General features: G+C 45.0%; 1 protein-coding gene across 3 annotated transcripts in view; it reads right to left on the bottom strand.

Moving 5' to 3' along the window:
* Nucleotides 1–24,130, bottom strand: part of ntrk3b (neurotrophic tyrosine kinase, receptor, type 3b) — a 131,214-nt gene that overhangs the window by 17,862 nt on the left and 89,222 nt on the right. For all 3 annotated transcript variants that reach the window (XM_057016324.1, XM_057016317.1, XM_057016332.1), the window contains 2 exons: nucleotides 10,487–10,675; nucleotides 947–1,077 (listed from right to left, as the gene is read on the bottom strand). In XM_057016324.1, the coding sequence (XP_056872304.1) occupies nucleotides 947–1,077; nucleotides 10,487–10,675 (320 nt within the window). The remainder of the gene's footprint in view (nucleotides 1–946; nucleotides 1,078–10,486; nucleotides 10,676–24,130) is intronic.

Here is a 24,130-nt window from a genome sequence, read left to right as displayed (position 1 = left end):
TTACTTGTGTTGATCTCTGTGGCCTTGGTTGCTGCTTTGTCAGCCCGCTGCTGACGTTATCACTGATGGAGAGACCTTGGAATGCAAATGCATCCTTCTGTGTTGGGGAGGGTTAAGGTGCAGAGCAGAGCAGGTAAAACTCTACGGCCAAATCAATCGCACTCCTAACAAGAATCTTCTTCTCCTCGTAAACAATAGCATCCATTAATCACCTGCAGTAGACCATTAAGAGCTCTCACATACATACACAAACACATGAGGGTATGAGGGTTCTCAGTGTTTCCTGGATGACTGAACATGTTCTCTTTGAATCCTCAAAAAATAAATAACATTTTATTTTAATTTAGATGACTCAAACATTTTAGTATCAAGGCCCTTAGCTGCATTTTGCGTCACAGTGGCTGTAAGTTGCCTGCAGAGCTCCTGGTGACGGAGGCTTTCTGGGTAGACACTGTGGTTAAAAGATGCATTGATAAGGGCTGTTGCCTTGTCAGTGAACACGGATGATGTTCGTCTGTAACTCTTATCAGTGACATTTTCAGGCATCAGGTCTATATATCCTGGTAAAGGGAAAAATTCTGTAGTTTCTTTACAAAAACAAAGTGTCTCGTTACCATAGACAAGTCAGTTAATTGTTCAGGGCGCCGTGGTCCAAGATGTGGTGACTGGAACCCTGAATATATGAGTGTGCAGCCTTTAATACGTATCAAACATGAACATAAGTGTTGCAACAGAATGTTGGCCTCTAAATTGAGGCTCATTCTATTGGAGGGTCACAGCTGAGAGGTTTTATTCTGTCTGAATTTAAAAAGTACTGACACTGACCCTGGAATAATTAAAAAAAGGATTGTTTGAAGACCGTCCATTGGCTGGTGTTTCGATCACACACCCACACACACACACACACACACACACACACACACACACAGATGTGATGAGGACTTACCTTGACAGCCACCAGCATCTTGTCCTTGGTGGGGCTCAGGTTGTAACACTCTGCCAAGAAGACTTTGCCGAACGCACCTTCGCCCAGCTCCCTTTTCAGGATGATGTCTCGCCGCTTTATGTGCTGGACAACTAAACCGCAGGCGGGCAGAGGAGAGAAGAGCAGAGGGTGTCATTTTATAAACCATTTCATGGTCAGAATGCCGCATACTGGCAAGAAAAAACATTTTTAGAAAGACCTTTTTTACACGTGAATGCTGGGACTGAAAAAGAGAAAACAGACACAATTCCGGAACTGATCAGATGCACGAGGAGAGGAGATTGGAAAGGATCATATATGTGGTTCTTTATGCCTGTAAACTGAAGAACATGTAAGAGGATACCAGCCTGTGGTGATGACCCTTCATAAACATCTAAAGGACCAGAAGGTGCCGCTGCTATCACTCTTAATATGTAACATCTGGAAACATGAAAAATGTGAGGTGAAACTGTGGGTGCAATGCTATTATGAGCAAATCACTGCAGAAAAGCAGAGTAGAAACCATCGGCTGACATGTAGACAGGATGTATATAGTATATTTGGAGCTAATAAGACAGCTAATGAGCACCTTTAGAAATGTCAGCCTATTTGTCTCTGGAGGCTTTTGTACATTTCTGCTCTAGAATTATGTTGAACCAGTTCTGTCAGTTAATTTCGGAGAGTGTGGCCTTGGTTACATTTCAGCAGCTAATACCTTAGCAGCAATGCTGTGGAGGACGCGGTAGGGAGAAGATGGAGGAGTTTTTGGCTTAAGGGCAGAGTCGCACTTCCAGGCTTCACTTTGAATGAAACGCAGCTGATTGTTGGCTCAACGCTGCTATAAATGTGTCCACATACGCACAAAACAAAACAAACAACACTCAAAACAAGTAAATGCAGCTTCTCCCATGTTGGGCTGATTTGGTTATGAAAGGAAAATGAAGGGAAAATGTGATAAACATATTTCTCTTGGTGATCGCTCTTTATTTGAGTGACGATTTGAGGCAATAAATATTAAAATGAAAAATGTGTTGCCAATGACGCCAGGATAATCTTTATTGATTTACTGTTTACATATGGTTTACTGGAGTTTATTTAAGAAAGTGTTGGACGACCAAAGTCATCAGTTCAGATGGGGAACCTTTGCTCTCTGCAGCTCTGAGCTACATTTACCGTATTTTCCCGACCATAAGGCGCACTTAAAAGTCTTAAATCTTCTCCCAAATGGACGGGGCGCCTTTTAATACGGTGCGCCTTATGGTCATGAAAATATGGTAATTCTCTAATTCTGTTCTTCTTTATCAACAGATGACAGACAAACCAGTGAAAAGCAGCTTATGATCCCATGTTCTGAGCAGAGGATAATATCCTGTAACGGTGACGAGCAGACGGTTAAAAACGCCAAAAACAAACCATTAATGAAACTAAAGACCATGTGGAAGACTTCCTAGTCTAGGACCTACACCTGGGATGGAAACCACCCTGCTGCTGCAGCTGCTGCAGCTGCTGCTGCTGCTGCTACTGATGATGATGATGATGCAGCTTCTGCTGGTGTTTAGCCTCATTCAGCCGACACGCTCGACTCGGTCTGCGATTTTCAATTGGCCCTGTGTTGGCCCGTCTCCTATAGTTAACCAAACTGCTCCTTTGTTTCAGCGTCCGCGCACTTCATACACGTTATGCAATAATAATGGCAGCCAGATTGCAGCCCGGGTTTGTTTTTTTCTTTCTTTTCTGAAGCCTACTTTCAGGACAGCGGGGGGTTGATTTCAGGTGGGGGTAACCAAACACAGCCGCTCTTTCTTCAGATGTAAACTGTCAATCCAATCAGCTGGAAGCGGCTTGTGCTTCCATAATTAAGTGAGGTGAGGTTTTTATTTTTAAAATGATATTTTGAGCGGTGAATGTTAACTAACAGAATGACGTCATATGTTCAGCCTGACCCTTCCTCTGTTTCCACTTTATTTCCATGTTAATCACCATAGGAAGAGAGAATAGAATAGAAGTGTCTGTGGAAAGTGGCGGCCAACGTTCTGCGTGTAACCCTCACCTGGAACTTGAACCCATCGCCGCCGTCATCAGTAAAATCCTGCTTTCAGAGCCTTAAAAACCACATCCAGAAGACAAAACACTGAAAATGTGCCCTGGCTCACTTTCATTGGGCGAAAGTCCTAAATATTTGCTCTTTTCTCATCTGATTTCAGACCTGATGGATGTTGAAAACATGAATAATCTGAACAGCAGCTCTGCTGACTGCAGCCCTCAGTCATTAAGGATGGAGGGTCGGTGCTGGCTCATCATGCTCAGGCTGTTGTTGGAGTGTCTTGAAGCCTCTCTTCATGAACCAGCCAGAGAAATAAAAAAAATCTGAGTGGGGCGAAGCCTGTTATCTACAGCATCAGCAGGTGGGGAAGCGCTTTTACCCACATGATGAATGCTGGATAATACATTCCTTTGTCTGATTTCTCCTCAGAAGTTAGTATCGTATCGTTATCTTGACTTTGGCTCCATTTATCGTCTCCTTCGCTGTGTAGAGAGGTGATATTTCATGGATGAAGTCCTTATCTCCAGTGTGAAAATAGGAAGTTTGTGCTTGGTTTCATCATATTTTATCAGTTGTATCACATCAGTACTTAAATCTTTGCTTTAGGTAAATGAACTCCACGGAGTCGCTTCATGATTTTAGCCGTTCTTAATTGCTCCTGTTCGTCTATTCTGGAAATAATCTACCCGTGTTCTATTTCATGAATGAAGCATTTCTATGTGACGATGTGTTCTTCAAAGGTTCTGACCTTGTGATTTTAAAACGCTGTGGAACACATTAATAATCAGACCTGGATGGATATTTATATTAAAAAAAAGAATCGTAGGTAGTACTTGTGTTCCTAAATACAGCTGGGAGAATACGGATTAATATTGAAATTAAAATAATGGTGAGCTGCAGACATTTTAGTTAATGTAATGTTTCTGTAAGTTAAAGTTTGGTTTTAACGCCACTCAGTAGCCATAAACTGGATGTAACTGGCTGCTGAGTTCCTCAGTTTATCTTCTGTTTGAGAGCGTCAGGAAAACTCAAAATGGCTACTGAGTCATTTGCATATCATGGAACTGACCTGGATCAGGAACAACGTTCGCTGCACCTGGAAACCTACTGGATTTTTCTCTAAACCACATGCAAGCCAATCGGTGCATAATTGAAACAAATCTTTTCAAATGAATGGAACTGTAATCAGGACTAATGTAAATAATATATTATCAGAGCGGGGTTGGTGGGAGCAGTTTAATAAGGCCCGCTCAACTGCAACAAATTAATGCAGGAAAATTAGTTCTCCAGAGAACACTGGAGTCCCCGCTATCAAATCTGCTGCAACAGAAAACAGTTTAGCTCCCCGTTTGTTCCAACTGCCACCACTTCATTATTTTCTGCATGCAAATGTTGGATTTAGACTATTTTTATCAGACGCACCTTTATTCAGCGGGTGAGTCCACACTGACCAGCTTATTACTCCCCACTGATGGAAATAAAGAACAAATACAGCCTATTATGGACTGGGCCTGCTGGCAGTGGCGAGGACAAGGTCCTTTAACCTTGACTTTCTCCGCGGTACAAAACTGCTTCCTGCAGTCCATTCAGGCAGAGTGAAGCGTTGAAAAGGCCCGAGATTAAATCTCCGACCACCAGTTCGGCACCATTCATATGTCCCGGCTCACCTGAAGCCGGCGCGCTGACAAACATTCTCCCGGGAGGCCGAGAAACAAGACTGTACTGAGATTTAGTCAGTGAGTCAGGTCCAGCTGCCGGGGGAACGCTGATGTTTGACCAGCTTTGTTCCCTGTGCGAGTCTGTGTGTGTGTGGATGTGTGTGTGCTTGCTTCTGAGTGAAGGTGTGTCTGACAGCTTCCCCAAGTGTCCGATAGGTCAATCGATACAAGTCTCCTGGTCTCTGACATCAAGTCCCTTAAATGTGGAGGTTTGGACACAACGAAGCTCAGCGCTGGAGACCGAGCTCCTCTCACACTCTCAGCTCACGTCACACAAAGACATTTACCAACAATTGTGAATATTCCGGACATTTCTGAGAGCAAACGGAGCCGCTGCTGCACACGTCGCGCCCAGACCGGTGTAGACTGCCGACCCTTTGTCACTCAGATAAGCGTTTCAAGCTGCGGAGAGAAGGAGGGGAATCACGGCTCCTGCATCTCTGCCTGTCTACAGAACAGAGCGCTGCAGGATGTTGGTACTGAGGTGGGGTGGGGGGCTCATCCAGCAGCTCTCTGCAGCAGAGCAGCTCCATATCTGCTGCTGCTGTTGGCAAACTCTGACAGCAACAGCCCCATTAACCGCTGACTCTCAGCATAGCCCTCCTTACAACCTGCTGAAGCTGGATGACTGCTGCTTGTGACCTGTGCTCCTTCATGTGGTGCGTGTGCATAACCACGCAGTCAAGACTGGCCAATGGCAGCGGCAGCAGCAACAGCGACCCTTTAATCCATGAAATCTCACCACTGTACAATAAAATTCATGGACTGCTGCTACTGGTGTCAGGACCAGTGTGTTTAATATGTGATCTTCTATTATAAGAGGTTAAAAATCAAATGTGTTTGTATGACTGACAGGGATGCTGCAGAGTTTATTAAGAATTTAACATTTTTATAAATTTAGAATGGTTTTTTCACCATAATCCCTCAATTTTGAATCACATTGCTGATCTACGTCAATAAACTGGAGGGAAAGTAACCTTTAGATGTCTGTAGCTAACTAACACACTGCGTTAATGTCTCACTTATATAATATCAATGTGGTACAAAATGTCACATATTTAAAAGTTATATTTGGTAAAACTTAATTTGTCTGATGGATGATTACACTGTGATCTACGTGATCTAGCTTAAAGCAGTCACACAAAAGGTTCCTCTGATCTTCACTGACTCCTGATTTCTCATCTCCGACAGCATCTATATTTTAATATGAATATTAATAGTTTTTGTAATTGAACTGACTCTACCTGGGTGTTGAGGGACAAATGTTTTATTATTTGTAAATGATTTGATATTGTCACAGTTGGTGAGGCAACGCACAGCATTTGAGAGATAAACTTTGCTGTGTGACGGCTGCTCCCTCAGCTCAAACTAGTGTTATTTCTGGATTAAAGTTTTAGCATTAAGTACACTTAAGCACTAAGTACTTTACACTTGCTGCTCAGGGGATGTTCTTTATCAGTCTTAACAGTTATATTTGTCATCTTAGAGGCGAGGCCTGGTGTGCACCCTGAGCTGAGCGTCCCTACAGATGTGCCAGTGAATATCTAATAAGAGGAGAGAAGTTCTGAAGTTCACGTTAACCAAAAGCTAAGCTGGTCCAGTTGCTAACGGGTTATTAGCGGCTCGACATGTACCCACAGTTTCAGTTATTCTCGCACCTTTGTTTTGTCGTGCTTTTTATTCATTTCTATTATTAGTAACGATATTTGTTTCAGCCTCTCTGATAAAAGCTGCTTCCTCTGTGTGAAATCACCTCCTGTGAGTCAAGAGCCCAATCCTCTCCATCGCTGCTCATCAGTGACTTCACGTCCAGGCACTATTTGTTCACATCGCAGCAGTTTTCCACCCAATCGTCTCTGCTAAACCGATTTTTACAGCGGAAATTCAATCAACGTGCGAGAAGTGACTTGACACATGCTGAGTTGAGGTGAGCGGCCTAGCTAAAGAAGAATCATTTTAGCTTGTGATGATCTCAGTTTAGCACAAAAAATTAATCTATGCTTATGTAAGAAAACATTTTCTTGTTCATTCTTGCTCAAGGACATGGTTCAAATGTTTGGGAGCTTAGAATTATAATTCTAAATGTTCTATTCTAAAAGAATAAAAGGAAATGTGCTTTTAAGGCGGCAAAATAAAACTAGTTAAAACTTTGAAATGATCTCCGCCACTGGCCAACCACGATGGCAGTAATTTGCTGTGATGTGCAGTAATAGGTGGTACAAAAATGTTGAGGAACCAATTAAACAAGCCTGCAGATGCGGTTTTGCATTGTAATTCATTTTTCATCCGGCGGTTTGGCTAGTGGGTGAATTTTAATGAACTTTGGGGATATAGATTTGATAGAATTGAATCTGGCACGGACATCTTTGTGGTAATCCCTCTGTATTCCTGCATTTGCTCCCTTCTGACCTCTCCTGAAAAGAGCTCATCTTGGATGACTTCAATGGCAAATTAAAGAGCAATCTTTGAAGTCACAACTGGTCGGTCAGCATGGCGGCTCACTTTCCAGCTAGCATTCATTGAATCACAGCCTTGGAGGATGACGGCTCCCTTTTAATCAATCTACTCTGCATTTTCATTCATTGGTGGCTTCAAGCTGCCAAATTACTCTCTCCTTGTCTCTGCTGGAAACATTTTAATCTTCAAAAACATCACCATGAGCAGAATTATGTCTCTGTTACACCAAAAGCAGAGGGGACAGGAGGGGTGGGGGTGGGGGGGGGTGTCCGAGCCATGTGTGATATCACTAATAACATGGGTATAATGAAAGACTCAGTGTTACACTCCAACATCAAAAGCTATTGTATGATGTTGGCCAGCGGGATGTGACAAATCTGTAATTAAAATAGCGAGCCGACTGATAAAACAAAACCACTTGCTGGGAGACAGCAGATCCAGCTAGATATAGATCTGTCATTAGGCTAAAGAATTGTCCTTTGCCTTTTCTGTCCTTATCTCCCTAATGTGGCTGCAATACCCCAGAATTGGCCTCTTTTTTTTTTTTTTTGCCAGGCATTTAAAAAAAAAAAAGCTGATTTCAACAAAAGCTCTAATCAGTTACAGCTCGCTTGTTTACTGCAATAAAAGTCAAGACCAGCGTTTCATCTGGAGAATTGAAGCAATCATCACCAACAGAGTGACAATGAGATCGACGCTGGTTGATACCCCCAAATCTCTCCAGCTCGTCACAGCTGTGTGCGTGAGAGTGCTGTGCGTGCGTGAACATGTGTGTGTGTGTGTGTGTGTGTTTAGGTTTGAGGACAACAACACCTGGATGATATTTATGTCATTTCTTTATATATTTGCTGTGGCTTTAAAATGTCAGCAGCAACAACCAAGCAGCAACCGAGGACAGAAAGAGAGCATTTTTCCGCTTTGTGGTTTTTAGCTGCACCTGACCAGGAAATTCTCCTGAATAATTCATCTGGGAAAACAACAGTGGGATCTCCAGAGCTGCGGCTCCCCCCTTCCATGCAGACGGTCCTTCCCCATCCAACCCAAAGCAGCTGTTTGAAATGGTTTCAAAATGCTCCAGAAGGAGCTGCGAGCTTCATAAAGTGATGTAGAAACCAACTTCACTGCTGCCGACAGCTGCTTTTAACAAGAGATGATAGCTTTACGTTTTAATATTCACAGATTTACTGTGATTTACTTATTATTGTTATTCAGTAAATGTGATCAAGCTGTTAGCAAAAAAAAAACCTTGTAGATAAACGGAGCAAAACAATGGGCCGCAGCAGTGTTCAGAGGGGATCTCACAATATCCCAGAAGCTCTCTGTTGGACTCCTGACAGATGTAAGTAAGGAAAGTTTCTTTAGATGTGTGTGTGGCTGTGATTTTATGTGTGTGTTATCTTCTTTGACAAGCAGTAAATGAATAAATGAATTATGTATCGGTGCCACTGGATGCACAGAGCAGCAGCAGTGGACAGGAGCTGTAGGACAGTGTGTCTCAATGAGGCCTGCAGCAGGACAATAGGGAGCCACAGGGGCCCAGGGGCCACCCTGGGGATCAAGTTGGAGGTGGAAAAAAGTCTACCTAGATGCGCATATGTGCACAGATTCCATTTCCCTGTTGTACACCTACACAATGTGGATATAGACATGTACACACAGATATCTCCTGCTCCTATGTTTGTGTCCTGGGGGAAGGAAGCATTTATATTCAGTGAAGGATCAGCACAGGCAGGAGCTGTTCTGAGCTCATTCCTTTTTTCCCTTTTTTTTGCAGCCAGTAGCCATTTATGACCCTGTGATGAAATCAGGGTTCATTTGTTAGAGTCTCACTTTCTGAACATGCACATGGAATGAAATCTAAAAAGGGGAAGGTAGAGCTCAGAGAGCAGGAACGCTCAGAGGGCTTCGCCAGACATCTTTGACTTTACACAACAGGAACGTGGGCGAAAGTTTCATTTTGCAGCAGCTGTCATTTATTCATTAGCCTGCAATCAGATATCCTGTGCAAGACATGAAGATCTAAATCAGTCGCTGCCTTTGCCATTAACAATTCATGTGATTCATAATACATCAGACCTGACGTTTATTTATTTATTACCTCTAAATGGGATTTCCTTCAACCTCATTGGCTAAAATCCATACGTCCAATTCTGTTAACCTGACCAGTGGTCATTTTCGGGATATGAGCCGAGGTGTCAAAAGCCGTCTGCCTGGTAAAATTGTGGTAAACTCTCCTGACCGGGACCAACTCCTACAGGAGCAGGAGTCACTCTGCAGCCGCTGCGACGTCTCGTTGTGACTCCCTGGAACACCTGATGTAATCGCGAGTAAATGTCACATTGCAGCGGTCACGTCTTTCCCCAAACCTGCAGCATGAGTCCCAGGGGACCAGCGGATGGGTTCGGGGACAGAGGGAGGCTGGCTACATCCCAGTCGCCTGTCAGACTGCGAGCAGCAGAACAAATTGTAGATGAGGGGCCTGAAACCATGTCTCCAGATGTTCACGCCATATAAGGATGCCGGCGCTGTAACCGATACTAGATTACTGTGAAGCCCTGTGGGCCCGAGTGCTTCTCGGCGTAAAGATAGAAAACAAATCAGGGTGCAGATGTGACACCGTAAACGAGCCTCATAAATTCATGGGGTCACTGACCAGCAGTTGGGGTTTTTTACTCATCATTTTATGTTGTGTCGCATCGTTGGTGTTGATTGCTCATATTGGGTTAAAAGGTTGTTTAAACCTCTAACCAGAGCCTGGTTCAGTGACGGAACCATCCCCCCCCCCCCCCCCCCCCCCCCCCCCCCCGCTGTGCTCATCGCCAGCTCTCTCTCTCTCCTCTGGCTGTACAAACTGGTGAATTTTGGGTGAAACACTGCAATGATGGGATGAATATTGAGAGTCCCTCTCCTGTGTCTGTCTGAAAGGAAAATACGGTGTCCAGTCTGGTGGGCTTGACAAGAGAAGGCTGTTCCAGTTCAATCACTTGGTTATAAATAATGATGGATGAGACACAGCAGCTTCCTCTTGCTGCACCAACTTAATGATGGCCTGAGCACCTCAGAGGATAGAAATAATTACATGTTCTGGAAAAAGCTTAGTTCGGCACGGCATTGAATTCACGGAATGGCGCAGGTCGAAGTGGACCATTCGGGAAGCGTAGGCTGGCTATGTAAAGAAGCACAAAGCAATGACATCCAGGAGGACTTTAGGATTCGGTCCGGGCCCATCAGCCCCAGCAGAGCTGACCTGCCCCTCTGGTTCGGTACCCCAACAGACAGGAGACTGATGGACTGATGACTTACGGGTTGCTGGCTTGTTGCAGTTGTGGCCGTGTCTGAAGTACTGGGGATTCTCCACCACTGGGATGCGCGTCATCCCTATGACAACCGCATCAGGACCCGCATCCAGAGTACACGGGGTGATGATCCCGTGGTTGACATGATGGAGAGGGCTGGCAGAGTCTTCCTCGCCACTGATCACAGCAACTGGACCTGGAATGACACACAGAGACGGTGAGTCCCTCGATGTTTTCTGCAGTGCGTCAGCAGATTTAACGTTTTTTTCATGTGTTATTTCAGATTAAAGACTGAGGGGGTTCAGATCTGTCTGCGAGGAAATGTCTCCTAAGAACTCTGGTGTCAGTTTACTCCAGTAAAATAGGACAAACCGTTGTGAAGGTGGACGGTTTGTTGTGATTTCTGTGAAATTAAGTCACGGCAGTGGCAGCGAGTGTGGTGGAAGTAGGTTTACAGCCAGTAATAATCAGCAGTTAGGTGGGAATAAAGCACTTAGACATTTAGGGATACTTCAACACGCAGAAACACACTCACACATGCCTCATTGTATGTTTAACCAAGCGTTTAGAGGTGACAGGAAGCCGGTGTGTTTCCCGGAAATACATTTCATGCGATTTGCCAAGTGATGCCAAAATCCATCCAGAACTCAAGAGGAAAAATAACCTGCAGCCATGGCGATAACTGATCAATCATTTCAGGATTTGTCAAGCAAAAATACCTCCTGTTTAAAGCTGCAGATTGTGTTTCCATGGAGACTAAGCAAGTTAGATCAGAATTTGGCATTCACTGACAAAACAAAAGTGAAACAATTAAAATAAGTCATGTTTAAAGAAGAGACTAATCAATAATTCCACAACTGAAGCAGCGCATCGTATTCATTTATTACCTTTGGTTCTTTCCCAGTTCAATGAATAGAAACATAGATACAAATTCCTGCCAACCAACAATCTTCTTTCTACAAATTGAACAGAAATAATTTACTGTCAGCCAACCTCACCTCTCTGCTCTGACACCGATCAGATATCACACAAGTGTCATTACGATGATGGAGGAAAGGATGGGAAAAAAGTGTGGGAGTCCATCTATAAAGGTTCCTTTCATGGCTGACTGGTTATTAAAAAGGTACCAGATGCAGAGCAGTTCACTGTAAATGTGAATCTGCCCCACAATAGAAGCCTCTCCAGTGTTTCCAGTCACAACACGACCAGTGAGACACACCACTCCAATCTCTCTAGTCTCCCATTCAATCATTACAGATGGTCATGAATGAAAAGTCCTGAAAGATTAGATACCTTGGAAAGTCTTCTGATGAATTGAATGGATTGAAAAGTCACCGGATCAAAACGCAGACCTGGATCAATGCGGTCTCCAGCAACGTCTGGCCGCACTTCAAACCGCAGCACTCAAAAAGGACAAAAACCTGCCTGATTTTTCCCAGATGAAGGTTTTTAGAGGAAATTGCACTTCTTGACTCCACCTTAAAAACTGCATTAATGCTCAGTGAGTAATGAAAAGGCCCGATGGGCCGGCAGGGTTTTTATTATCTGAGCAGCCGCCTGTGCACACACAGCTGTTCAGGCCTGGACGTTCCTCTCTGTGAACCCAACGTTAGGTTATTCAGGAAAACTAAAAATAAGGCTGTGCTCAAAATCTTCTATGTATTGCAGAGCAGCAGCCACAGTTATTAAAGCCACTAATTTTTAAAAAAATCTAGCATATAGTCACCTACAGCGTGGAGTTTATTTCAACTTTATGATCTAGACCTCATTGAAAAGATTAGCAAGTATTTTACTGAGTTTCAAACACCCCTGAAATGATTACCGATGATCTCGACAGGAGCGGTGGTGTAAGAGAGGGTCAAACTGTCCTGAGACGACTGTTGAAATATCATGAAACGACCCTGTTAATTAGCTTGAAATTGGAAGTTTTTGCACACTAGCATCCAGCTGCTTTGTGAGTCCGAAAATATAAATTTAAAGGTGATTGACAGCTGGATTCTGCTCATATTTGGTTGAGCTTTGAACTCCTGTGGCCAATCAAAATGATATGACAGTATTGGACTACGTAAAAAAAAAAGGCATTTAGAAGATCTTTTATGGGATATCTCATCAAAGGTGAATTTTTGCAGTTGTTTCTTTGTTTAGGACTTTTGGGTGACGTCTCCCCCGACCCTTCACAAAAACAAAGCCTCTCTTTGGTTGGTACCTCCTCTCTCGTGATCAGGATGAGAGAACATTGCTGAGTAATGTGATAAATATGCTGATGCACTGGAAGAAGTCACCTTCACTTCATCAGCGGGACGACGCCCCCTGGACTTGCCAGTGAGTGATTTTAATGACACGGATTCTGAAAATGTTGTTCCAGAACTGATGCATTTCACAGGGTTAAACACTGAATCATAATTATTTGAGTTTTTATTAATCATTTATCGCTGCCATTCATTGGTTTCCCTTTGTAGCTGTATATATTTATCTAATTTCAAAGGCAGTAAATGTCAAAACATGCTGAGAATTTTGGACATTTTTAACCTGTATAGGGAACATTACCCATTCAATTTAAAGTGCGTGTTTGCTTACCAAAGCTACTGGTCACATTTCAAAAAGGTTAAAAAAAAGGTCACAGTCCCTGTGAAGGTCATCCCCGCAGTAAAGGCAGCTTTTTTGTACTTGTCCGCCACATGACCTCCACGTCAACTGACCCCTTCATCTCCATTCAGGTTCCTCTGCTTCCAAAACAAGTGCTGAAAGTTATTCTCAGGACAAAAGTGGGTAAGTGTCGGGTTCTCCCTGTGGTGGGGAATAAATTTTGCAGCGTGTGATTACTTCCGTTCCACCTCCTTGTGGTAATTATCACATAGATTCCTTTCAAAGGTTGTTAATTAGGAGTGGAATTAACTCGAGGACATGTAAAATGAACAAGAGAACACAGGAAGGATAACTCGCTGAGGCAAGGTCTCATTTCTGGTTCCTGATGGATTTGCACAAATTAAATCCATACGTGGGAAGAACTGGAAGCACGAAGATCTAAGCAGACGACTTTCAAGCCGAGAAATAACAACAGAGACCCCTAAAATCAATGACCTGCTTAATTTGATATAATAGCTGCCCATAAAATCAGTTCTAGCTACTGTTTGTTCATTACACTTCCTATTTTCATCAAAAGGATTACCTGATCAATAGCTTTCTTTGAAAAAAAATTCAGTCATCTGCTTATTGGGTGTTTTTCTGGTGAGAATATCAATGGAGAACAGAGAATTCCAGCTTTTGCATCCTCCCCACACACGGCCATCAGCAATGCCGCCCTGCTCAGGTAGCTAATTTTAAATGGTGTAGTAAACGGTTGTATATTACGGAGCGAGATAATACCCGGACATAACAAAGGTGATTTATAATGGTTTTAATGGCATGCATAACAGCTTTAGAGGAATATGACTGTGGGTGTATTTCAATCTCATCGTGGAGTGACGAGAGTGTGTTGATGGTAGCGGCTGAGGAGAGAGGAGACCCAGACGGACCCGCTGTAGTGGAACAGTGAAAATGAGGTGATGGCGCACCAAATCCACACAGCCACCTCAGCTTTATGTGCACTTAAAAGAGCAACTAATTGCCAAATGCCGCCACTATGGGAAAAGCCTTAAAACAACCAAAACAGTGACACCTCCCCCCTCTGTGTTCTAGAGAATATCTTTTTCATCAAGCTGACCAGTTTATCCTGCCAGGCTAGTGAGCATTGAGTGACGTTGCCCTACATTTCTCAAGTCCATCCTCCTCACTGTGACTTAAACAAAGCGGAACACAGGAGGGAAAGACAGCCCTGTTAAAACCAAACCCACATGGAATTCTTCTGTCACTCCATAAAGCTCAGACACTCCGGCGAACGTCCCTGAGACTCCGGCACGTAGCCCCGGATGAGCATTATCAGTTGAAGCAATTACAGTGTTTGTTGCTGCGTATTTGTGGTCTTGATGTTGACAGTGGTGATCAAATAAAACAAAGGAGCGACATTGTTGGTCTAAACCAAAGACGGGCATGTCATTTTACACAAGTGGTGAGAAATTATGCGAAGCCTGAGGAGGTGGTTCAGGTGGAAACGTTGCAATTTCTGATCATTTGAACCCTCACCCAGTTAAACTGGTCACTGTTGAGCGCTCTGCACTGCCCCTATGCTGCTCTATGCTGCTCTGTGCTGCTCTATGCTGCTCTGTGCTGGTTTATGCTGCTCTATGCTGCTCTGTGCTGCGCTGCTCTGCTCTGTGCTGCCTTGAAGTTTAATCCCCCAGCATCCTCCTATGAGATCTGTCTCTAGGGTCCCTGGTGGGACGTCTGCTATTCATTCCCTGTAATGTCTAAGCAGATCATTATCAGAGAATCAATACATCACTGCTCTGCTAGTTGTGCAGATAATTGTGGATCGATAAAGTTATTACGTCTAATCCAGAGCTGTCTGCCTGTGTGACATCATCAGACGGTTTGAGTTGTCTTCCGTCCACTTCCTGATTTACAACAGTCGGGACGGCAGCCAGGTCTTCATTTCTAAACTGTTGCGTTTTCCAAAACTGAAAACAACATACGCAGCATTTACAGTAGAGAGTGGAACACACCCCCCCCCCCCCCCCCCCCCACACACACACACACACACACACCAACTGTGCCATTCTTCTTTCTTGTCTAAATGCCCAAATGAAAAAAAAAGCGTTTGCATTGTTACAGGAAACAAAACAGCCGGTAACAGTGAGAACATAAAGCCATCAACTATAGTAGGAATAGCTGCATGGCTCCAGGCACACTCACAGTCATATATCAGAGAATTAGAATATGAAAGGATTCCTCAGCATCAAACATCTGGCAGTGATAGCACGTGATTCGCTCCGTGGTCTTGCACGCCGTCGACTGTTGCACAGCTCTGCAACAAGTGTTCCAAAGGCAGCGAACGCGTGTCGATGACACAGCGCTGTGATGTCGTCTCTCCTCCACCTTGATCAAATCCATGATTCGGTTTGGTTCTACGACATCTTAATGTGTCTTTATACTGAATCCATTCACGCAATAAATCAGGGAGATTTCCATAAATATGGATGAGCTGCTGCACAGCTAGCTACTTCCTGGAGCTCCCAAATGAATGGAAATGATTTAGAGGCACATCAACCATGATAAGTGTGCTGAATACAGCTGAGCTGAAGGAGATGCTCATGTTCTCATGGCTGCATTAACGTAACAACAATGTCACCATCCAAGCAAACATCATCCAGCAGCAGGCATCGCTGTGGCGTTCCTGTGGGAATCATGAATACTTTTACATACGCGACCGACCAACGTGTCCATCCCACTGAGTGAGGCTTAAAAGCTACAAAGCCGCTGTCTCCAGAGAAGCACATTAGACTCTTATACTGCTGGAGTGTGTGAGACAACAGTAAATTTAGAGTACACAGCAGAAAGATTCATATTTAGTAATATTTCAGCTTGTTACGGAGACATTGGGGGGGGGCATATTCAGACCCCTGCTACCACGTATCATGATCATAAGTGCTTGATTTCACAATGATCAGGACAGTTCCCAGAGCAACAGCAGAGCAAAACCTAAAAAGCCTGAAAATCACCATCTAAAAGACGTTTTTAAAAGATTGTATCCGCCTTCCTCCTTCCCTCGCTCTCCTCCTGCCTCTTGCTCGCTCTCCTCGTTCCCCAGGGGCCTTAAATCCTGCCTCAGTTCTTTCACCACTCTCCCTGTGTAGGAAGCTTTCTCTGCCAAACACATTTGTTAGCCTTGGAGGGGAGGAGAGACGGAACCAGGCGTGTGTGCGTCCGTGTGCACGTGCGCGTGCGTGGGAGGTCATTCTAATTACAAACTCAGATGCATGAATGCAAATCAACCTTCACGCTCTTCCAAATGCCACACTGGGCATCGCGTCTGTCTTGGATCAGCTGTGATGTGAATGCTGCGAAGGCTGCTGGTTGAACTTTACAGCAAATTGATTGTTATTCTAGATCTGTTTTGTTCTGATCAAATACAAATCCGACAACTGTCCAGGCAGCTGTGTGCTCTTCGGCGTTTTCGTTTTTTTTCCCTGGAAGCTCCAGCTTTACATTCAAACCCAGCGTTGTTCATCTATTATCGTAAACACACATCTAAAATATCCGTTTTTGGAATTATGTCAGGAATTATTAAGAGTTCCGCTCCACGTGTCGCCAGCGACTCTGGTGTTTTGCTCTGCAACCCAAAGCAGTTCCAGTCAAATGTCACCTCTTCAAACCCAGCTGTTGAGCTTTTCCCGGCACCTGCAGGCACAATCAGACAGGACGCTGGTCCAACATTCAGGACAGAACCTGGCTCTATTCTCAGCCTCTTTTCAATCCAAGCTACGGGCCTGAAACCTGAACAAGCATGCAGTTGTTGTTGTTGTTGTTGTCACCCCCCGACATGATATCCACTGTTGCTTTGGCAACAGACACGGCACAGGTAAGCAAACCCCCAAACATAACTGCTGGCTTTTCCTCATTCGAGTAATCACAGCTCGGCTGATCGGAGCCCACAGAGTTCGTGTAAGCCGAGCCGACCTCCATCTTCTGACAGGTGCGACAGGCCTGTTCTCACTCAGACAGGACGAGTCTTGTTTTTTCCCTTCACATCGTTGCGGTCGACGGCAGCAGGAGGTGCTACTGTACCCGTGACATATGCTGCGGCGCAGGCGGCGCCCCCTCTGTGGCGATGTGCTCCGGCACAATGCCTCTTTAATATTTCAGTCAGACTCTCTGCAGACTGATGGTTTACAGGGGCAGCCAGCCAAGGTTAGCCACAACATCAACCTCCCCCCATGTGACCCTGCGCGCCGCAATAACGCACGCGGAGGAAGGACGACCCCTTTTTAGGTGCCCTGAGTTCAGAAGTTCACTACCACATAATGTCTCAAATAATGCCTCAAACAGCAAGAGATTTACGACATTGCGGACAGAAATGTTTGTTGGATGTTTTTCATTCACAACATTGAAGTTGCTGTTTTGATGCGGCTTTAAATTGCATTAAGAGACATCAGCAAATCACAAACGGCTTCTCTTATCCGTTTGTTTACGCTGCAGTTTGGTAAATTAGTCCGGAAACCATAAAGTCCCCCCTGATATTTATGTTTGTGGGATTTGAAATGGCTTTGGTGATGCATGTTGCACCTGTCAACCACGGATGGATGGTGGGCGGTTTTTTTTTTTTAAAAAAGGGTTTTTCTTCTTCCTCATTTGTCTCATCCACGTGGATGTTTTCTGTCCTGCTTAATCATACTGCAGGAGATGTCACAGTGGATGTACAACAGCGTTCAGGCATTTAGAACAAAACAAACATCAAAACCGTCTCCAAGGGTGACTGCTGTGGGCGACACTTTCTGAAACAGAAGACATCATCCATGCTGTCAATCACTGATGGGTCTATAGGGAGAGGAGCTAAAATTATCTTCCCCCGTGGTCTGTGTGTACACATCTGTGGAAATACAAACACAGCAGTGTGGACCGGAGCTGCTGCATGTCTGAAATGTATGAAGCACTCCGAGCAAACAACTAAAACTTATTTGTGAGGGGAAAACTCTAAAAAATTTCAAAACCAAAAGCGTTGAATCAAGATGATGTGGGGGAGGGGGGTGAAAATGTAGGTCGGCTAATCCGACTCTCTGTGACTGGAGGGCACCAACAAAGAAGAAGAAAGGCACAGCAACTAATGCAGCCAATTAAACTCCCCCTTCCCCCCCGAGCTACCCCCATCCCTGCCTCAGCAACCACTTCAAAGTGCTGCCATCAGCGAACGGCAATAAAGTGAATGAGCTGGCTGGAAATGGGCCCCGATGTTGAGGATGCAGAGGCAGGGGACTTCAAATGGCGCTCATCACCATCAGATAACAGTCTTTCCATGTGGAGGGAGGCTCTTCCCACACCTTCCACGCACAGGCGGCGCCGAGTCTGCGCGCAAAGACGCCGGCGCCGTCGTCGAATGGACATTTCTCCTGATGGCCAATAAGGTTGATGGCGATGTTGCCACAAAAAAGGAGGGAAGGAGCAGCGCGTCATTACCGCTCTGTGACACAATGTCCTGGCAGAGGGAGCAATCTCCCAGCGGGAGCTGAGAGCTGATGGCTGGGTGGGAGCCATCACCCAGCTGCCTGCTGCGGTTCCGTCAGATGGGGGATCCGGGCCCCGAGAAGAGGGATCCACCGGGGACAGACCAAAGGAGAGATTTTCAGTTTGCTGCTCCAGGTGATTTCAAAGAGCAGAATTGGGGCATCTCATTACACAAAATACATCTCCCACAAATCCCTTCCTTTACATAAAAGCCTCCCCTTCCCTCGCTCTCCCTCTCTTTCTCACTCCATCCTTTCAGAAAAATATATTTTCCCCTCCCTCTCTTTCTCTGTTTCACTTCCAGAGCTCAGCTGTTTTGTGTCCTGCTGGGCATTCACAACAGGACAATTTCCACACCAATCTGAGCAGCGTTTAAATAAACATCAACAGAATATGTCAGAGGGAGCCTGTGAATAACACCAGAGGCTTATCCACTTCTGCAGCTTTAAAGAGGAGAGGGGGAGCCGTCCAGGTTCTGTCTGCCTCAATACGCAGCATCCTGCTCACAAATCTGCTGTGTGTGTGAGCTGGAAAGGACTGGTTTCCAATCCAGGGTCCAAGAACGTGGGGGACAGATCTACCGATGGTCACACTTCAGAGCCAAGCCAGAGAAGATGGTCCATCTTCTCTGGGGCTGAAATAAAGGGTTCCTATGTGCTCATGGAGGCTGACAGTTTGGCTCATTCTGCTTCTGTTATTGGTTACTGTGTGGATGGAGGCGTCCCGGGTCGGCAGACAACAAGGACGGCTTTTGTCCAAATCGCAGACGTTGTTGATAGCAGGGTGGAGCCGAGCGCCAGTGGACGTTTCCTGTCCAGTGGGCGTTAGCAAATCTAAAGGAAGCCGGATTTCACAGGGCACAAATGTCAGCGGGTCATTAGGACGAGGGCGTGGCAGAAACGGCCGTGTCTCAAATCAAAATCAAAGTCAGTTCTTTTTTCCAAAGTCAAATCGGTTCAGGTCCTTTTCTGTGACAGCCAATCAATGATGGCGATCCAGCCCCGTCCTCCACCCACACCTCTCTCCTCCCGTTTTGCCGTTAAACTTGCCGCAGTCAATTTCCTTCTGCCACAATGGACTTTTTAGGCGGGAGGACACGACCGAAGCTGCTTTTGGCTCCTCAGTTTACTGTGATCGGCGGCACGGCCTCGGAGGCAGCCCTGTGACTGACAGAATGAGAATACAGCTCCTGTTCTGACTCCCAGAGAAAAGACAAGAAGGGAAGATTCTCCAAAGGGCAAACTGCAGGATTAAAGCAGAGGGCTGCCTCCTGCTTACCGTGGATTAGTTACATTACCGATTCCTCTTCAGGTCGGAGGAAGCTGGAGGCACTGAACCGAGAGACAATTACACTAATCAGAGGCAGACAGCCAGGCCTTGACTTCAAATAACGAGCCCATTTGAGACATTATCTCAGCTAAAAAAAGAAGAAGAAAAAAAAAGAGAAGAGAACAACAAGCAGATTTTAATCGAGCGCCAACCCAAAACTGAAACACCGAAGGAATCGCGGGATCAATTCTCTGACAGAGGCTGGATTAATATTCAAAGTAGGAAAGTCAATCCTGTGATGATCCAGTAAAGAAAATCCTTCCGGCAATAATTTGCCTAATTTCACACTTACTGAATATCAGGCTCCCAGGACACAAAAAGTAGGGCTGCAACTCTGCCGGAGCCTCCGTGAGGCGTCTTTTAATGTTCACAGGTGGATTCTCCATCGTTCGCTCTCGTGAAATAACTGATTTTCACAAAACAAAGATTGTCAAGCAGCCAGGAATAATGGAATATTACTGGGATATTCGGTTTGGCCTGATGGACCAGTCCTGGCATTACACAGCGGAGCCTAAAACCATTAGAGTTCCTGCACGTGTATTGGTCAAACAGGCTGGTTTTCCATTTCCAGCAGTGTTGTTTGATTAATTAGAGGGCAGATCCCACAGTCCTAAATTACATTCTGTTTTTAAAGTCCATTTGGATGACATAAATCATCTACACGGGTCAAAAAAACAAACAAACAGCAAAATCGGTTTATTTAACCTGATAATGGGGGGTTGGTTCAGTGAGCACGTGTCATCCACGATCATTTGCAGTCTCACAGTTAGCTGCATCGCAGATGCCTTTCAATTTAGCACGGAGCGTATTAAATTTGCTTAAAATGATGATTATCAATCCTTGGTTGAGTCTTTTCCAGAGTAGGTGACGAGGATGTCGTGTTCCGCGCAGGAGCGCCTGCCTGGGACTCTGAATAACAACGGCGGCTAATAGCTTTTCATGTCCATGATTTGTTGCCCTTGTGTTGATATTTGTGCCTCTATTGAAGAATGAATCAGCAGCATGGAGGCCCAGGCCAATACTGTTCCCCTCCTCCCCTCTCGTCCCTGGACAATTCCCCCCCGACACTCAGAAGACAGCTTTCTGGCCCTCCGCCTCCTCACGCTGTAATGAAGGTCGGATGCTGCTTTTCCGCATTTCTGCCCACATTAGCATCTAACATTAATTGGCACCATTTGCTCAATGGCATCGCTGGCGTTTGTAAATTACTTGTACAATTGTCACTAATTATTGAGCCCGATGAGTGGAATTGGCACAATTGGCCCCCAGTGGAGCGGAAACACAACAGGCGGGAGGGGGATTAAGACTTTGGGGGCAACGAGAGGAGCTGGCTAGCTAAAAAAATACAGTATGTTTATGCTAATGAACAAAGGCTTACAGACAGGCGGCGCTACTGTAGATCTGGCTGCCATGCATGCTTGATGAATTACTGTTGCGTTTTGGCTGCGTCCCCCAGAGAGAGAATCTTCCACGTTCCCTCTTTGTTTTGCATATCATCTGTACTGGAAAGTTCCACAGAATTGCTCACTGAGAAGCGGGTTGCCAGAGATTTATGTAACACGTCTGCAACAGCCACAGTGCAAAGAGAGAAGCTAAACACACAATGGAGTTTCCATAAAACGATTACTTCTGTAATCACAGCCGGCTAATAAGCCTCAGCTTTGCCTTTCATAAGATGTTGAGGACCTTGTTTTTTTTTTAGCTGCTGTCAGTCGTCACACATTAAACTCTCGTAATCTCATCTGATACAGTTTGAAAGTCCAAGTGAAAGATGTAATACAACTTTGTTTTCACGCGCACAATTAGCCAGCTAACGGAGTCAGTTCACTCCAGGGCTGCTTTGTGCGAAATAAACGGTTTTATGTTTGGTTTCATATTTGCGCCAGACCGCAGGTGTCCAAACACATTGAAAGGGATCACGCGCTGAAAGTTGAAATAAAAAATAATAATAATTTGTGTTAGTAGCTGAAGAGTGAAAATATTCTCTTCATTAGCTTTTATATTAGTATCAATATTCTTAATGGCTTTTTCCAAAGGGAAAAGTCAGTCGTTAAAAAATGCAGCACTTATTCTTATACAATATATAAATATGAGACAATATGTGCGAGGCCAGAATATAAACTTGGAAAACGTTGTTCATCCTCTGGCTCAGAAAAACTCCATAAACACAGTCCAGGTTAGCACCAAAGACATTCTCATTGTTATTACGCTGTTATTACTGAAGGAAACATCGCGATTGACACCGGAGTGCTGCTCGGGATTGAGCAGGCCGGGTTCTGGATGGGAACTCGTTACCCCGGCTCCACCGGCCAGACGCCGCCACGCTCCGGCTTTAAATGGCATCAGTAGTGATACAAAGTGCCTGACGAACAGGCGGCGACAACAGAAGCCGAGGTTCTCTCTGATTATTCAACACACATGAAACAAACAGCCCTGTCGGGTCCTAATGGAACCGGCTCACGGTAACCGTGTGGGTGGAGAGCGCAGCGACGGTCCAGGAGCAAACCTGCACGGGGGCTGCAGCAAACACGGCAGCCCACAGCTTATCTGCAGCGGGTGACAGACGTGGACGCCGCACGGGAACATTCGGTTCAAAGGAGTCTAATAACTGAGGATGGAGCAGTTATCGGAGAAAGACTGTTTTGTCTTGTCGGTCCGGCCTCTCAAAGGCCAGACAATTTGCAGTCCAAATGTCAGGTTGGGAAAAGGCAAACATGGCCCGGTGGAAGCAGAGCCGACAGAGACGAAGGCGCAGGTTAAAGACGTGACGTGCCAGCCTTTATCATCCAATTATTCAGCCCCCAAAACCCTCCCAGACTGCAAACAATACATTAGCAGCAACAACGGCCTTCCTGGAATATCAGAAAGATAAATGGTCATCTTCTGCCGAGCATTAATCTTTCATTAAAAATGCTTTGGGTTTTCCTTGTTTTGCTTTTTTTTTTGTCTTTGTGCTGTAGAGGAAATTGGATTTTGCCCTCTGGCACAGCAGCAGGATCAGATTGTGCGCTGCAGTCAGGTGGATCTTATCTCAGCCTCAGCACACGTTGCTGCTCCTCTCCCAGTGGAAATAAGCTTCAGTCGACCGTCGACGCAGGAAAAAGGGAGAAGACGTGCGTGCGCATGCACAAATGCAAACTAAAGCAGTATTATTATTATGATTTCCTTCTTGATTAATGTCTGTTTGTTTGCAAACACATGCTGCATTTACCCGCAAATGCATTTTACATGCAGGTGTGTGTGTGTGTGTGTGTGTGCTGGAATTGTTGATATATAAATCTAAATGATACCAGCCTTACCATGACCCAGAAAGAAGTGATTGCTGTGGTTGCCATGAAAATGCTTTTAAATCAGAGCTGGAAGTGATCTTAAATCAAGCACACACACACACACACACACACACACACACACACACACACACACACACACACATGTTTTCAACATCCACACCCATGCAGTCAGGCCAATTTATTCCAAAAACAAACAAACAAACAAAAAATAAAATGATTAAGGCAAAAATCATCATGTAATCTGTGAAGTTGCTGATGCTGTGTTTACTGTATTTTTGCTCCTAATATTTATGTCAAGTGAATTTGATCACGTCTGACCAACCCAACATCAGTCTGAACTGAAAAATAACTCCACCCCCCCCACCCCCCACAGATGCCTTTGGCTAGAAACGCTACAACAAATAAATAGAAAAATTAAGCTAACTCCGAATGTGGCTGTATATGATGGTCAGAGCAGATTTAGCCCGCAGCACCCCGTGTCTAAATGTAGCTTGGTGGGTTCATCCCAGCTACATTCAACAGTTGCTACGTCAGCCATTAGCCCAAACAGCTGAGACAGTTCCCTGTCGTAGCATCCCATTTCCTCTTCTTCTCACTTGCTTTCCCCCTCTTTTGGTCCCCCTTTGCATCCTGCCTTCCGCTTCCTTCCTGCACACGCTTGCCTGCGCTGTAGCAGCATTAGCCTGTTAGCTTGTTTGTTTAGCTCATCATCACCACAGTCCCCTGGGCTACATGGAGTTTATCTCCCTGCCAGTTAGCTGCCACAAAACGCAAACACAGGAGTAAGCCACTTTGCCACGCGGCTGAAACACAATAATACAGCAACAATGCAATATTCCAGCAGCCAGTGGGCTCAGAGACGTCCTCAAAAGACTGATGCTCCACAGGGAGAGCGTTGGTTTATGGAAGGAGGACTGCAGTGTCTCTAGAAGGTC

This window comes from Takifugu flavidus, chromosome 2 (assembly GCF_003711565.1).
Source record: "Takifugu flavidus isolate HTHZ2018 chromosome 2, ASM371156v2, whole genome shotgun sequence".
In the NCBI taxonomy this organism is placed as follows: domain Eukaryota; kingdom Metazoa; phylum Chordata; class Actinopteri; order Tetraodontiformes; family Tetraodontidae; genus Takifugu; species Takifugu flavidus.
Note: the sequence above shows the minus strand (reverse complement) of the source record. Positions and strands in the feature narration are given on the sequence as shown.